The 14531-nt window shown below is 40.3% G+C and overlaps 1 protein-coding gene across 3 annotated transcripts in view; it reads left to right on the top strand.

The window, feature by feature from the left end:
- TTC27 (tetratricopeptide repeat domain 27) overlaps positions 1-14531 on the top strand; it is a 180551-nt gene that overhangs the window by 84965 nt on the left and 81055 nt on the right. For all 3 annotated transcript variants that reach the window (XM_070379762.1, XM_070379761.1, XM_005893003.3), the window contains one exon: positions 13263-13358. In XM_070379762.1, coding sequence (XP_070235863.1) covers positions 13263-13358 — 96 coding nt within the window. The remainder of the gene's footprint in view (positions 1-13262; positions 13359-14531) is intronic.

The following is a 14531-nucleotide window of genomic DNA, read 5'->3' as shown; positions in this document are numbered from 1 at the left end:
GCAAGGTGCTTATTAAAATATAGCTCTTTAGCCCAGCCCACAGAAATTGAGGGTCCTGTGAGGGTGGTGATTATGGTCACCTTTGGAAGAGCCTGCTCCTGGCTGAGACCAGCTGTTAATCTTTAGTAGCTCCAGATGTTTTCCTGTCTCATACCCAGGTCCATACAGAACAGACACTAAAGGGGCATTTGTCAAGACCTGAAGGCCAGCCTTGTGATTTAACAGGGTACTGAGTCCCAGAAGGAACCTTAGAGGTGTGTGTTACCAAGAGTCACAGACTGGAGCCAGATTGAGCTCACTGAGGAATGGGCACTCTGCATATGACAGAGACTGCTCAGGAAAGTAGGTATAACTATTATTAGATTTGACTGCTTTAACTTTCTTAGAAAGGATGATACTAGGAATTTAAAACATTCACTTGCTGCTGCTGCTGCTGCTAAGTCGCTTCAGTCGTGTCGACTCTGTGTGACCCCATAGACGGCAGCTCACCAGGCTTCCCCGTCCCTGGGATTCTCCAGGCAAGAACGCTGGAGTGGGTTGCCATTTCCTTCTCCAGTGCAGGAAAGTGAAAAGTGAAAGTGAAGTCGCTCAGTCGTGTCCGACTCTAGCAACCCCATGGACTGCAGCCTACCAGGCTCCTCCATCCATGGGATTTTTCCAGGCAAGAGTACTGGAGTGGGGTGCCATTGCCTTCTCCGAAAACATTCACTTAGGTTTTAATAATAAATATTCTTTGCACTCTTACCCTACTTTCAGACTATAAATAGACTGACTTTTCTCACTGAACTTTTAAGACAAGATAGTGAAGGAGAACTTCCAAGAAGGTCTCCCGGAGAAGTTTTAGGAGAAAGTTGGAAGTGGGCAGGGCTGGGAAAGGCACGCGAGATGGGGCATCTCCCAGTCCTCAGAGGGTGATTGTGGAGCCCTGAGGCTCCCTAAGACCTTTCAGAGAATCCACAGGTTGCAGCTATCTTCACAGCAACATTGTTGTTGTGTGGTTGCTAAGTCCTGTCTGACTCTTTTGTGACCTCATGGCCTGTAGCCCGCCAAGCTCCTCTGTCCATGGGAATTCTCCAGGCAAGAATACTGGAGTAGGTTGTCATTTCCTTCTCCAGGGGATTTTGCTGACACAGGGATCGAACCTATGTCTCCTGCTTGGCGAACTGATTCTTTACCATCAGACTACCTGGGAAGTCCCTTCGCAACAATACTGAAATGCTGTTTTACCTTGTCACTGTGTTGATACTGAAGCAACAGAAGCAATGGAGGGTCAAACTGTTGGCCCTTTCACCAGAATCATGGTCGGGACTCCACACTGTGCTGTCAGTCAGCCTGTGCTTCATAGCCATGCATTTGTAGCTTAAAAAAAAAAAAAAAGACAGTTTTGTTTATGATTGTCTTTGATAAAGCAATCAATATTATTTTATTAAATCTTTATCCTTGACAGTTTGCTTTTAAATATTTTATGTGGTGAACTGGGAGGTACTTGCAAAACACTTGTGCTATGTGAAGTGCAGTGGTTATTCCAAAAAAACCTGAGCGAACTGCTTTTCCCGTTGTTGTTGTTCAGTCACTAAGTCCTGTCCGACTCTGCAACCCCATGAACTGCAGAACACCAGGCCTTCCCTGTCCTTCAGTATCTCCTAGAGTTTGCCCAAACTCATGTCCATTGAGTCAGTGATGCCATCCAGCCATCTCATCCTCTGTTGCCCCTTCTCCTCCTGCCTTCAATCTTTCCCAGCATGAGGGTATTTCCAATGAGTCAGCTCTTTGCATTAGGTGGCCGGAGTATTGGAGCTTCAGCATCAGTCCTTTCAGTGAAGAGTCAGGGTTGATTTCCTTTAGGATTGACTGGTTTGATATCCTTGCTATCCAAGGGACTCTCAAGAGTCTTCTCCAGCACCACAATCTGAAAGCATCAATTCTTCAGTGCTTAGCCTGTGGTCGAACTCTCACATCTGTACATAACTCCTTGAAAAACCACAGCTTTGACTATATGGACCTTTGTCGGCAAAGTAATGTCTCCGCTTTTGAATATGCTGTCTAGGTTTGTCATAGCTTTTCTTCCAAGGAGCAAACTTCTTTTAATTTTATGGCTGCAGTCACTGTCCAAAGTGATTTTGGAGTCCAAGAAACTGGAAATCTGTCACTATTTCCATTGTTTCCCTATTTATTTGCCATGAAGTGATGGGACCGGATGCCGTGATCTTCTTTTTTTGAATGTTGAGTTTTAAGCCAGCTTTCTCACTCTCCTCTTTCACTTCATCAAGAGGCTCTTTAGTTCCTCTTAGCTTTCTGCCATAAGGATGGTGTCATCTGCATATCTGAGGTTATTGATATTTCTCCAGGCAATATTGATTCCAGCTTGTGTTTCATCCAGCTTGGCATTTCGCACGATGTACTCTGCGTATGAATTAAATAAGCAGGGTGACAATATGGAGCTTTTCCCATGGAACATTGTTTTTACTTTGAAGAACCACTGACAGACTATGGGTATTCAGACTTGGGTATTATGGCCGAAATTTTCTCAAAAATGAATGAAGTGAGCTTATCACTTCTATTTGTTACCAGTGATAAAATTTTGAGCTGGAAGAAAAAAAAATGAAACTTTTGGAAGTCTTGTATCTTTAGTTCTAAACCTGACAGCTTCCCATTGCTTCAGTTACTGGGATGAGAGTTTTTATATGAGCTTGCTGATAATAGGAAGTTAGGAGGTTTCATCGGAGAAGGCAATGGCACCCCACTCCAGTACTCTTGCCTGGAAAATCCCATGGACGGAGGAGCCTGGTGGGCTGCAGTCCATGGGGTTGCTAAGAGTCGGACACAACTGAGCAACTTCACTTTCACTTTTCACTGTCATGCAGTGGAGAGGGAAATGGCAACCCACTCCAGTGTTCTTGCCTGGAGAATCCCAGGGACGGGGGAGCCTGGTGGGCTGCTGTCTATGGGGTCGCAAAGAGTCGGACACGACTGAAGTGACTTAGCAGTAGCAGCAGCAGCTGATAATACTAGTGCATGTAATTTTTAATATTATATGAAATATGTGGACATTTGCAAACCTGCACATTTTTCCAAAATAACCAATGCATGATGTGAAAAATCAAGCATGGGTAAAAGACCCAGTCAAAGTTCAAGACACATCAGTGAGTGGGTTTGTTTTATGATTTTTTTTAATTTAGGCCAGTGGATTTACTATAACAGAGTATTTAATGTAACAGGAAAACTTTCATTGATAGGATTTCAAATCCCACATTGTCGATAATTCTAAGAAGCTAACCACATGTTGAATTTTGATGTAGTATTAAAGAATAATATGCAAAATTAACTTTAAAAGCTTTTAAAATACTTCTCCTTTTTCCAACTACCAGTCTGTGTAAGGTCAAATTTTCTTCATAAATTTCAACCAAAACATCATATTGCAATAGATTGACTACAGAAGCAGGTATGAGAATGCAGCTGTCATCTATTAGGCCAGACATTGAATAGAATTGCAAAAGTGTAAGCCATTGCCAGTTGTTTTTTCTTTTTAACTAAACTCATTGGGTTGCAGGATCTAAGTTCCCTAACAAGGGATTGAACCCAGGCCCTCGGCAGTGGAAGTGGAAAGTCCTAACCACTGGACTACCATGAGAGTTCCCAGATTTTGCTAAACTTTTCGTGATTTTGTTTTTTGGGAAAAATTAGTTATTTTTCATAAAACATGTAAGTTAAAGTAATGGAGTAATTATTTTATTTTAGAATGAATTTAATATTTAAATTTAACTCAGTTTTAATTTCTAATATGATAAATATTGATATATTATAGCCCACATATACAAAAGCTCTTTATAGTCCCTCAGTAATTTATAAGAGTTCAAAGAGGTCCTGACACCAAAAAGATTAACTGCTGAGGTGTAACTAAGGGGAATGCTCCAAGAGCCTTGTCTGCATTTCCTTGAAGACTTCCTCTTTATGTTCATCTGTTTAGTCTGGAATCATAAAAAAGACATCTAGGTTCTCTTAGCCCCCATTAGTAGACCCAGTTCCTACCAGCCAACACAAGAAAGTCTTTGAAACAGGAAGCAGAAATCTTAGTCAGATCTCCAGATCTCCTGACCCTGACTCCCTTATTATGGGATTAGGTGGGGAAAAACAGTTAGAATTTTCAATATTTTCCAGTGAGAAGCAGCGTTTTATTTTCATAGATCTGACCATTTCCACTTAAGTTAGGAGGTTATGGTTTTGATGAAGCTGTCAGTATAGTGTTTGAAATCAGACAGGCTCTGATTCATAGCTTTAAACTTTGAGCACAGGGGCTTCCCTGGTGGTCCATAGGCTAAAATTCAACGCTTCCAATGCAGGGAGCACAGGTTCAGTCTCTGGTCAGGGAAACTAAGATCCTGTACGCTGTGCTGCAGAGCCAAAAAACTAAAACAAAACAGCAGCCAAAAAGAAAAAATTAAACTTTGGGCAAGCCATTTTTTTAATCTCTCTGAGCTGCGGTTCCCTATGCATGAGGTAAAACTGGGTTAACAATAGGTGTAATGATGATGTTGATACTTTGTAGATGTGTTAATACATTTTGATTCTCCTTCTCCTTGTTCCTGTTGGAAGTTTTCTTAGGCTTGGAAGTTTGAGGTAGCAGTTAACTTGACCACAACTGTTTGTGAATCACAATTGAATGACTGCAGACTCCTGTCAGAGAGAACTGTTCACCCCAACTGTTGGATATATTTGATTAAGTACAGATTTTTATAATAAATCTCACCCTCCTAGACATCTGCATGCATACACAGATTGCACAAAAAAGCAAGGTGATTTGGCATGTGATCAATCATACCTTTTAGATTATCAGCTAATTTTGACTTGGCTCTTCAGAAAGCTGATAAGCACTTAGATATCACGCAAGCAGGAAAGAATAGCCTTCAGTGAAAGTGTAGGTCCTTAGGGACTAGCTGTGTTTTTTCAAAGATATGTGTGCCATACTTTTAGATATGAGCACATAAATAAAGTCTAAATCATACCAGACCTTGTTCTGAATTGTCCTTCAAAATTGTCCTAAATCATTCTCCATGTGCTAATTTTAAAATGTAGTCTTGATTTTCTCTAGTTTTTTTGGAGGGAAGTTCTTTCTCTGCTGAAAACAGAGAGGGCCCATCATTGTTTTGTGGGGATTTGTTCTTTTATTCCCCATTCCTTAGCGGTGTCCTCTGATCTCTGGTACTGGTTTCTGGAAGACTCAAGAGTTGCTGTTGTCTGGGGTCAGAGAAACTGTATGCATAGGCATGTTGTCTCAACACTGAAAATATAAATGCTTTGAGGTGGAGTTTGGGGAGAAAAAGACATTAAAAGGGAGTCTTGAAACTTGAAAACAGTTTCATATAACAGTTTATGCATCATGAATGAAGTTGTGTTTGGTGTGTCCCAGCAGTTGAACCTGGATTTTCTGTCACCTGATTCTCTTATTGCACCCCACCCACCAACCTCTCAGTCTAGTCTGAGCCAGACTCTTCCTTACTCTTTTCTCATCATATTTCTTGTTTATCCACATCTCTCTGTCACCTCCTTGTGTACATTCTGCTTGCTTTCAACTCTTAATGATTGGTTTAGGGTGTATTTGTGTCTCTCTTTCTCTCTCCAGTTTTGATGTTACTATCTTTTCTTAAAAACAAACTTCTCATGCCAATTTTAACTTATGACCAAGTGTCCATGACTTTCAGGTGTGAAATACATGAAATTTAGAAACTGGAGAGAGAAAATGGCAAGTGAGAGAGTAGGACAGTGCTTTAGAGGTCATTTACCTCAGTTTCTGGGAATTTGTGAAAGCTTGCAAGGTACCCATTTGTCTCTGAGCTCCCTGTTTTTGTCCACATTCATACACACACATCTGAGTTAAATTCACCCATTCCAGTCCATTTCAGTTCGCTGCTTCCTAGAATGTCAACATTCACTCTTGCCATCTCTTGTTTGACCACTTCCAATTTGCTTTGATTCATGGACCTGGCATTCCAGGTTCCTATGCCATATTGCTCTTTACAGCATCGGACCTTGCTTCTATCACCAGTCACATCCACAGCTGGGTATTGTTTTTGCTTTGGCTCCATCCCTTCATTCTTTCTGGAGTTATTTCTCCACTGATCTCCAGTAGCATATTGGGCACCTACTGACCTGGGGAGTTCCTCTTTCAGTATCCTATCATTTTGCCTTTTCATACTGTTCATGGGGTTCTCAAGGCAAGAATACTGAAGTGGTTTGCCATTCCCTTCTCCAGTGGACCACATTCTGTCAGATCTCTCCACCATGACCTGCCCATCTTGGGTTGCCCCACGGGCATGGCTTAGTTTCATTTGAGTTAGACAAGGCTGTGGTCCTAGTGTGATTAGATTGACTAGTTTTCTGTGAGTATGGTTTCAGTGTGTCTGCCCTCTGATGCCCTCTTGCAATACCTACCGTCTTACTTGGATTTCTCTTACCTTGGGCGTGGGGTATCTCTTCTCGGCTGCTCCAGCAAAGCGCAGCCTGGAATGGGTGAATTTAACTCAGATGACCATTATATCTACTACTGCGGGCAGGAATCCCTCACAAGAAATGGAGTAGCCATCATGGTCAACAAAAGAGTCCGAAATGCAGTACTTGGATGCAATCTCAAAAACAACAGAGTGATCTCTGTTCCTTTCCAAGGCAAACCATTCAATATCACAGTAATCCAAGTCTGTGCCCCAACCAGTAATGCTGAAGAAGCTGAAGTTGAATGGTTCTATGAAGACCTACAAGACGTTTTAGAACTAACACCCAAAAAAGATGTCCTTTTCATTATAGGGGACTGGAATGCAAAAGTAGGAAGTCAAGAAACACCTGGAGTAACAGACAAATTTGGCCTTGGAATACAGAATGAAGCAGGGCAAAGACTAATAGAGTTTTGCCAAGAAAATGCACTGGTCATAACAAACACCCTCTTCCAACACCACAAGAGAAGACTCTATACATGGACATCACCAGATGGTCAACACCGAAATCAGATTGATTATATTCTTTGCAGCCAGAGATGGAGAAGCTCTATAGAGTCAGCAAAAACAAGACCAGGAGCTGACTGTGGCTCAGATCATGAACTCCTTATTGCCAAATTAAGACTTAAATTGAAGAAAGTATGGAAAACCACTAGACCATTCAGGTATGATGTAAATCAAATCCCTTATGATTATACAGTGGAAGTGAGAAATAGATTTAAGGGCCTAGATCTGATAGATAGAGTGCCTGGGGAACTATGGAATGAGGTTCGTGACATTGTACAGGAGACAGGGATCAAGACCATCCCTATGGGAAAGAAATGCAAAAAAGCAAAATGGCTGTCTGGGGAGGCCTTACAAATGGCTGTGAAAAGAAGAGAAGCGAAAAGCAAAGGAGAAAAGGAAAAATATACCCATTTGAATGCAGAGTTCCAGAGAATAGCAAGAAGAGATAAGAAAGCCTTCTTCAGCGATCAATGCAAAGAAATAGAGGAAAACAACAGAATGGGAAAGACTAGGGATCTTTTCAAGAAAATCAGAGATACCAAAGGAACATTTCATGCAAAGATGGGCTCGATAAAGGACAGAAATGGTATGGACCTAACAGAAGCAGAAGATATTAAAAAGAGATGGCAAGAATACACAGAAGAACTGTACAAAAAAGATCTTCACGACCCAGATAATCACGATGGTGTGGTCACTGACCTAGAGCCAGACATCTTGGAATGCAAAGTCAAGTGGGTCTTAGAAAGCATCACTAAGAACAAAGCTAGTGGAGGTGATGGAATTCCAGTTGAGCTATTCCAAATCCTGAAAGATGATGCTGTGAAAGTGCTGCACTCAATATGCCAGCAAATTTGGAAAACTCAGCAGTGGCCACAGGACTGGAAAAGGTCAGTTTTCATTCCAATGCCAAAGAATGCTCAAACTACCGCACAATTGCACTCATCTCACACGCTAGTAAAGTAATGCTCAAAATTCTCCAAGCCAGGCTTTAGCAATATGTGAACTGTGAACTTCCAGATGTTCAAGCTGGTTTTAGAAAAGGCAGAGGAACCAGAGATCAAATTGCCAACATCCGCTGGATCATGGAAAAAGCAAGAGAAAAACATCTATTTCTGCTTTATTGACTATGCCAAAGCCTTTGACTGGATCACAGTAAACTGTGGAAAATTCTGAAAGAGATGGGAATACCAGACCACCTGATCTGCCTCTTGAGAAATTTATATGCAGGTCAGGAAGCAACAGTTAGAACTGGACATGGAACAAAAGACTGGTTCCAAATAGGAAAAGAAGTACGTCAAGGCTGTATATTGTCACCCTGTTTATTTAACTTATATGTAGAGTACATCATGAGAAACGCTAGATTGGAAGAAACACAAGCTGGAATCAAGATTTCCGGAGAAATATCAATAACCTCAGATATGCAGATGACACCACCCTTATGGCAGAAAGTGAAGAGGAACTCAAAAGCTTCTTGATGAAAGTGGAAGTGGAGAGTGAAAAAGTTGGCTTAAAGCTCAACATTCAGAAAACGAAGATCATGGCATCCGGTCCCATCACTTCATGGGAAATAGATGGGGAAACAGTGGAAACAGTGTCAGACTATATTTTTCTGGGCTCCAAAATCACTGCAGATGGTGACTGCAGCCATGAAATTAAAAGATGCTTACTCCTTGGAAGGAAAGTTATGACCAATCTAGATAGCATATTCAAAAGCAGAGACATTACTTTGCCAACAAAGGTTCGTCTAGTCAAGGCTATGGTTTTTCCTGTGGTCATGTATGGATGTGAGAGTTGGACTGTGAAGAAGGCTGAGCGCTGAAGAATTCATGCTTTTGAACTGTGGTGTTGGAGAAGACTCTTGAGAGTCCCTTGGACTGCAAGGAGATCCAACCAGTCCATTCTGAAGGAGATCAGCCCTGGGATTTCTTTGGAAGGAATGATGCTGAAGCTGAAACGACAGTACTTTGGCCACCTCATGCGAAGAGTTGACTCATTGGAAAAGACTGTGATGCTGGGAGGGATTGGGGGCAGGAGGAGAAGGGGACGACAGAGGATGAGATGGCTGGATGGCATCACTGACTCGATGGACGTGAGTCTGAGTGAAGTCCGGGAGCTGGTGATGGACAGGGAGGCCTGGTGTGTTGCGATTCATGGGGTCGCAAAGAGTCGGACACGACTGAGTGACTGATGTGATCTGATCTGATTCACACACATTAACAGTAGAAACTCAGGCTTCCCATTCAGGAGTCCCAGTCTCCTAGGACTTGGCGTCTTGCCTTTGTCTTTCGGACTACTTGGGTATGGTTTGTCCCTGGGGAATAAACCTGATACTTGTGTTGGGCTAATGGTACCTGAGACTGACAACCTTTTCAAATGCTGGAAATCCTACAAAATACTCTTTCTTAAAATGTTTTAAATTTTTGACTGTGCTGGGTCTTTGTTGCTGTGCAAGCTTTTTTCTGGTTGCATCAAACTGGGGCTGCTGTCTAGTCGTGGTGCGTGGACCTGTTACTGCAGTGGCTTCTCTTGTGGAGCACAGGCTCTAGAGCACACGGGCTTCAGTAATTGCAGCGTGTGGGCTCAGTAGCTGTGGTTCCCGTGCTCTGGAGCACAGGCTCAGTAGTTGTGACACTTGGGCTTTGTTACTCCGTGGCATGTGGGATCATCCTGGGTGAAGGATGGAACCTGTGTCTCCTGAATTGGCAGGTGAATTCTTCACCACCGAGCCACCAAGGAAGGCCCAAAATACTCTTGAAAAAGGCATATGCCTAGAGTGTCTGAAGTGCAAAGGTCATTTGGAAAATCATGTGGTAGATGAGTGCTTTTGTGCTTAAATGATTTGACTTGTTGTGGGTAGACCTAGAACAGAATTCAGGCCACCTCACTTATCTACACTTTTTCCTGTAAAGGACTCCAGTCCACTTGACTATAATTGAATTATTTCAGAACGAGTCACTATAAATAATCCTGCTCTGAAAAACCTAGAGATGAACTGTGACTAAGTCCCTGTATTTGTAGTGAGTTAGTAAATAAGAGAGTACTTTGAATTCAGTAGAGGAACTGGACAACTTAATGTTCTTGGCTTTGTTGGTGGTGGTCATATTTAAGGTAGGAAGAAGTATATTCTATGCAGAATTGAAAATAGGTTAGACTTCTGTTTTTAATCTTTATCATACACATCGTCTATTTGAATTCTTACAAAATGTAGCTGTACTTGTTCAGGAGCTTATTTGTGATATCAAATTCAAATAAATGTTGGTCCTCTACTGTCTACAGTGGTCTCTGCTATTTTGGAGAGTATCTGAGAGTATCAGGAACACTGTGAGGTCAATTAAAAGTGTCTGAGAGTATCTGAAATACGTAACGTGCGTGCTAAGTCACTACAGTTGTGTCTGACTCTTTCGTGACCCCGTGGTTTGTAGTCTGCCAGTCTTCTCAGTTCATGGGATTTCCCAGGCAAGAATACTGGAGTGGGTTGCCAGTAAATCTGTTTATTAATAAATTGGGAAATATTTACTGAGCACTGCTCAATATGTTTTAGCTAGATTGCCACAAACGCATGAGTTTCATTTGAAAATCTAATGTTTTAGATTTTTTTAAACTAAACTTTAAACTTTTTTAAACTAAACTATTTTTAAACTTAGTTTTATGAACTAAGACTTCATAAAAGTAAGTGTTGGGATATTGCTTTTGGCATTTAATTATTTAATTGTTGTTGTTGTTCAGTCACTTGGTTGTGTCTGACTCTTTGTGACCCCATGGCCTGCAGTACACCAGGCTTCTTTGTCCTTCCCCATCTCCCGGAGCTTGCTCAAAACTCTTGTCCATTGGATCAGTGATGCCATCCAACCATCTTGTCCTCTGTGCTTATTAAATAAGCATTATTTATTTTTTCTTTCCAAAGGAAGAAAAAGAATTTGATAAAAAGAAAGATTTGCCCCCTTAATGAAGTAATTCAGTAAGCCTTTTATTTATGTATTGTAACCATATGTACTCAGCCAGAAGTTTTTCTTCTCCCTTTCCTCCAACTAAATAGCTTTGGGCAGAAGTATGCAACCTTTTTGTTATTAAGTTTCTCTGAAGTAAGGCCAGAAAACTTTAAAAATATTTTGACCAAGATGGTTTTAGGAGTCTGGTTATGACTCAATTTGTTCTGACTGATTTGATTGAATAGCATCTTGGATTGTCGAAGAAGTGATGCAATGAGTGTTTTCTCATTCGGCAGGATCTTCTTAGGCTAACAGATATATCTTCCACCTCATATAATATAAAGAACTTCTATTTTCCCCAACTGAGGAGCAGTTCCCCTGCTCAGAAACTGGTCTCCTTTTACTGATAGTGGGATTTGTTAGATTCTTGTCCTTTTACGAGGAAGTTTGGATTTACTACCTCTTACTTTTTTTTTTTCAATTTTAAAAGCTAATTTCATTAAAACTTAAAAAAATTTCAAGCTTACAGAAAAGTTCTAGGTAGAGGACCAACTGTCTTTTGTATCCTGAAGTTTTGGAAAGTAAGTTGCCAACACAGTGCTTCACCATTCTCAAATACATGGATGCTCTCCCTGTTCAGTTGCTCAGTCATGTCCAACTCTTCTGCGGCCCTGTAGACTGCTGCACACCAGGCTCCTCTGTCCTTCACTATCTCCCAGAGTTTACTCACACTTAGGTCCATTGAGTTGATGATGCCATCCAACCATCAACCATCTTATTCCCTGTCGTCCCTTTCTTCATGCCCTCAATCTTTCCCAGCATCAGGGTCTTTACCAGTGAGTCAACTCTTCACATCAGGTGGCCAAAGTATTGTAGTTTCAACTTTAGCATCAGCCCCTCCAATGAATATTCAGGACTGATTTCCTTGAGGATTTATTGGTTTGATCTCCTTGCAGTCCAAGAGACTCTCAAGAGTCTTCTCCAACAACACAGTTCAAAAGCATCAATTCTTTGGTGCTCAGCCTTCTTATGGTCCAACTCTAACATCCGTACATGACTACTGGAAAAACAAAAGCTTTGACTAGACGGACCTTTATTGGCAAAGTGATGTCTCTGCTTTTTGATACACTATCTAGGTTTGTTATAGCTTTTCTTCCAAGGAACAAGCGTCTTTTAATTTCATGGCTGCAGTTTCGGTCCAAAGTGATTTTGGAGCCCTAGAAAATAAAGTATCTCACTGTTTTCCATTGTTTTCCCATCTATTTGCCATGAAGTGAAGGGACCAGATGCCATGACCCTAGTTGTTTGAATGTTCCTACATAATCATAATATGTGTATTAAAATTGCTGTATTGTTGCCATATAATCTTTGTAAGACAGGCCTGTGAAACCTAGTCAGTTGCCAAAAAGAGAAAATTTGAGTGCTGCATTATGCAGAAAAGGTCATAATAATGCACAGTTGAAAGTGCTCAGTGTAAAACAGAAAAAACACGTATATGTACTAGATGACAAATGAAGAGTCAGGTAAAGATGATCATGGTAATGAGACTGCTGTCCGTGTGTTTTCTAGGACTCCAGAGTGTCTGTCTTCATTTTGGTGCTGAATGTGTGAGGTCTTGTGATGCTCGTCTTGTGACCACCACTTAGTGGCAGCCTTTAGCTTTGCACTTGGCCTTGGTCCCCTTCTTAGAGTCAGCCATCTTTGTCTTGTTGGTCTGCCCTCTGTAGGTTCTGTAGGTTCAGTCATCTAGTACAAAGTACATTTGAGCCCAGCAGAGGGTTTCCTCAGTGCATGCAGGTTGAAGTTGTTCACTGGTCTTGAATGAATGAGTGTCCTCCCTTATGGTTGGTTCTGTTGCTGAAGAGTAAGAGACTTAGCCCTCTGTGATCAAATAGACACCCTTTGATTTCATTTTATTCCTGAGAAAATAGTCCTAAATGAAATTCTTCATGTAATTTATCTCTGATTTACATTAGAAAGGGCCGTTGTCACATTATGGTTGTGAAATAGATATGCTAAAAACAATTCTTCTTAGAAAATAGAAAAAATAAAAAGATGGATTAATAAGGCTAGTTCTTTGAAAGAACTACTGTAGGAAACCTCATTTTTAAAAATTTTTCTTGTTATTTTTTAATGTTCAAATTACATAAATGTTGGTTAATTTTAAGATTTTTTTTAACATTTATGGAAATTCAAGAAAATATTCACACATCCCAACACAGTATCAAAGTAACTTGTATTCTTTATTGTTTATATGTCTATTTGTTTTTGCAACAAAAATCTTGTTCATATTATAAAGCTATTACTCATATAGATTCTGATTATGATACGTGCTCTTAAGGCTCTTGCAGACCAATTTGAAGATAAGACTGCGTCTGTATTGGAACGTCTGAAGATTTTCTATTGCTGTCAAGTGCCACCTCATTGGGCCATTCAGGTATTTTCGTTGTTGTCATTGGATATGGAAAACACTTCTCTTTTGAAAGATAAATGCATTAGAAAAAAATGACTAAATTTATGTTGGAGTTTTCATATATTTCAAGGAAAAGAAAAAGTATCTAGCTGGGAATTACTTCAAACTGCTATTTGAATGAAGTGATACTGGACTTGTAAAACATTGAAAAGAATGTAAACTAGGTTAAATAGAATTCTTGAAATTAAATAATAGAGCCACAGAAGTCTTCATTTTCAAAATAACTATTTATGTTTAAAAGCCCTGTAAGGATTTTCTGCTAAAGAATGAACCTTTTAAGCAAATTGTTTACAAAAGGTAAAATAAAGCATTTATTTGATAGTTGATAATGTGAAATGCCTTTAACTACTTTGCTCTTTCTAACGACATGAGAACATCTAGTTTAGCTCTTGCCCTGTGGGTTCCCCTGTGTTACAGGTGTCATTCCTCTATTTTGTAAAATTTTATTCACCAAAGACAACTTAGACACCTGGTCTGGTCTCTTAATTTATAATTCTGGTTTCTTAATCCTCGAAAAAAAATGGCGGCCCAGGGCAGTTACCAGTAACTACATTTTTCCAGTGCTGATCACACAGCAGTTCATGAGCATCTCTGGTTTCCCAACTTTTAGTCTAGTTTGCCTCCTTTCCTTTATCTTCATCGGGTTGTAATTATTCCAGAGAATAACAGCCAGCTTTTACTGTACATTTATTGTGAAGCACGCATTTTTTTCTGCCTTTCACACACAGTATCTTATTTTTTTGCAACAATTTTGTGAAATAATCCCGAATTACAAGTGTGAAAGCTGTGGCACAGAGAAGCTAAGTGGAGTCAAATAATGCCAGCCAGAAATTTATTGATAATTTAGTAACCATTCTCATTTTAACCAGCTTCCTGTCATCTCTTGTGAATTATGCACATAGGTAGTGACTTAGAATTATAAATGCCAACCCACAATTCAGTGACTCAGAATCTTCATAAGATTTCTTAGAGTAGATTATTAGTATATTCGTAAGCTCAGGGTAAGCGAGGGGGTCTATTATACATTGGGATTCACTTCATCTATTGAAGACATCTCGATAAAACAGGCACAAAAAATGTTTTCATATCATCTCAATAGGATAGATTCTTCATCAGAAAGGTGTTAGCAGTTGGAAC

The sequence above is a fragment of the Bos mutus genome, chromosome 11 (assembly GCF_027580195.1).
Source record: "Bos mutus isolate GX-2022 chromosome 11, NWIPB_WYAK_1.1, whole genome shotgun sequence".
Classification (NCBI taxonomy): Eukaryota; Metazoa; Chordata; class Mammalia; order Artiodactyla; family Bovidae; genus Bos; species Bos mutus.
The sequence above is the reverse complement of the archived record's forward strand: the minus strand, read 5'-3'. Positions and strand labels throughout refer to the sequence as shown.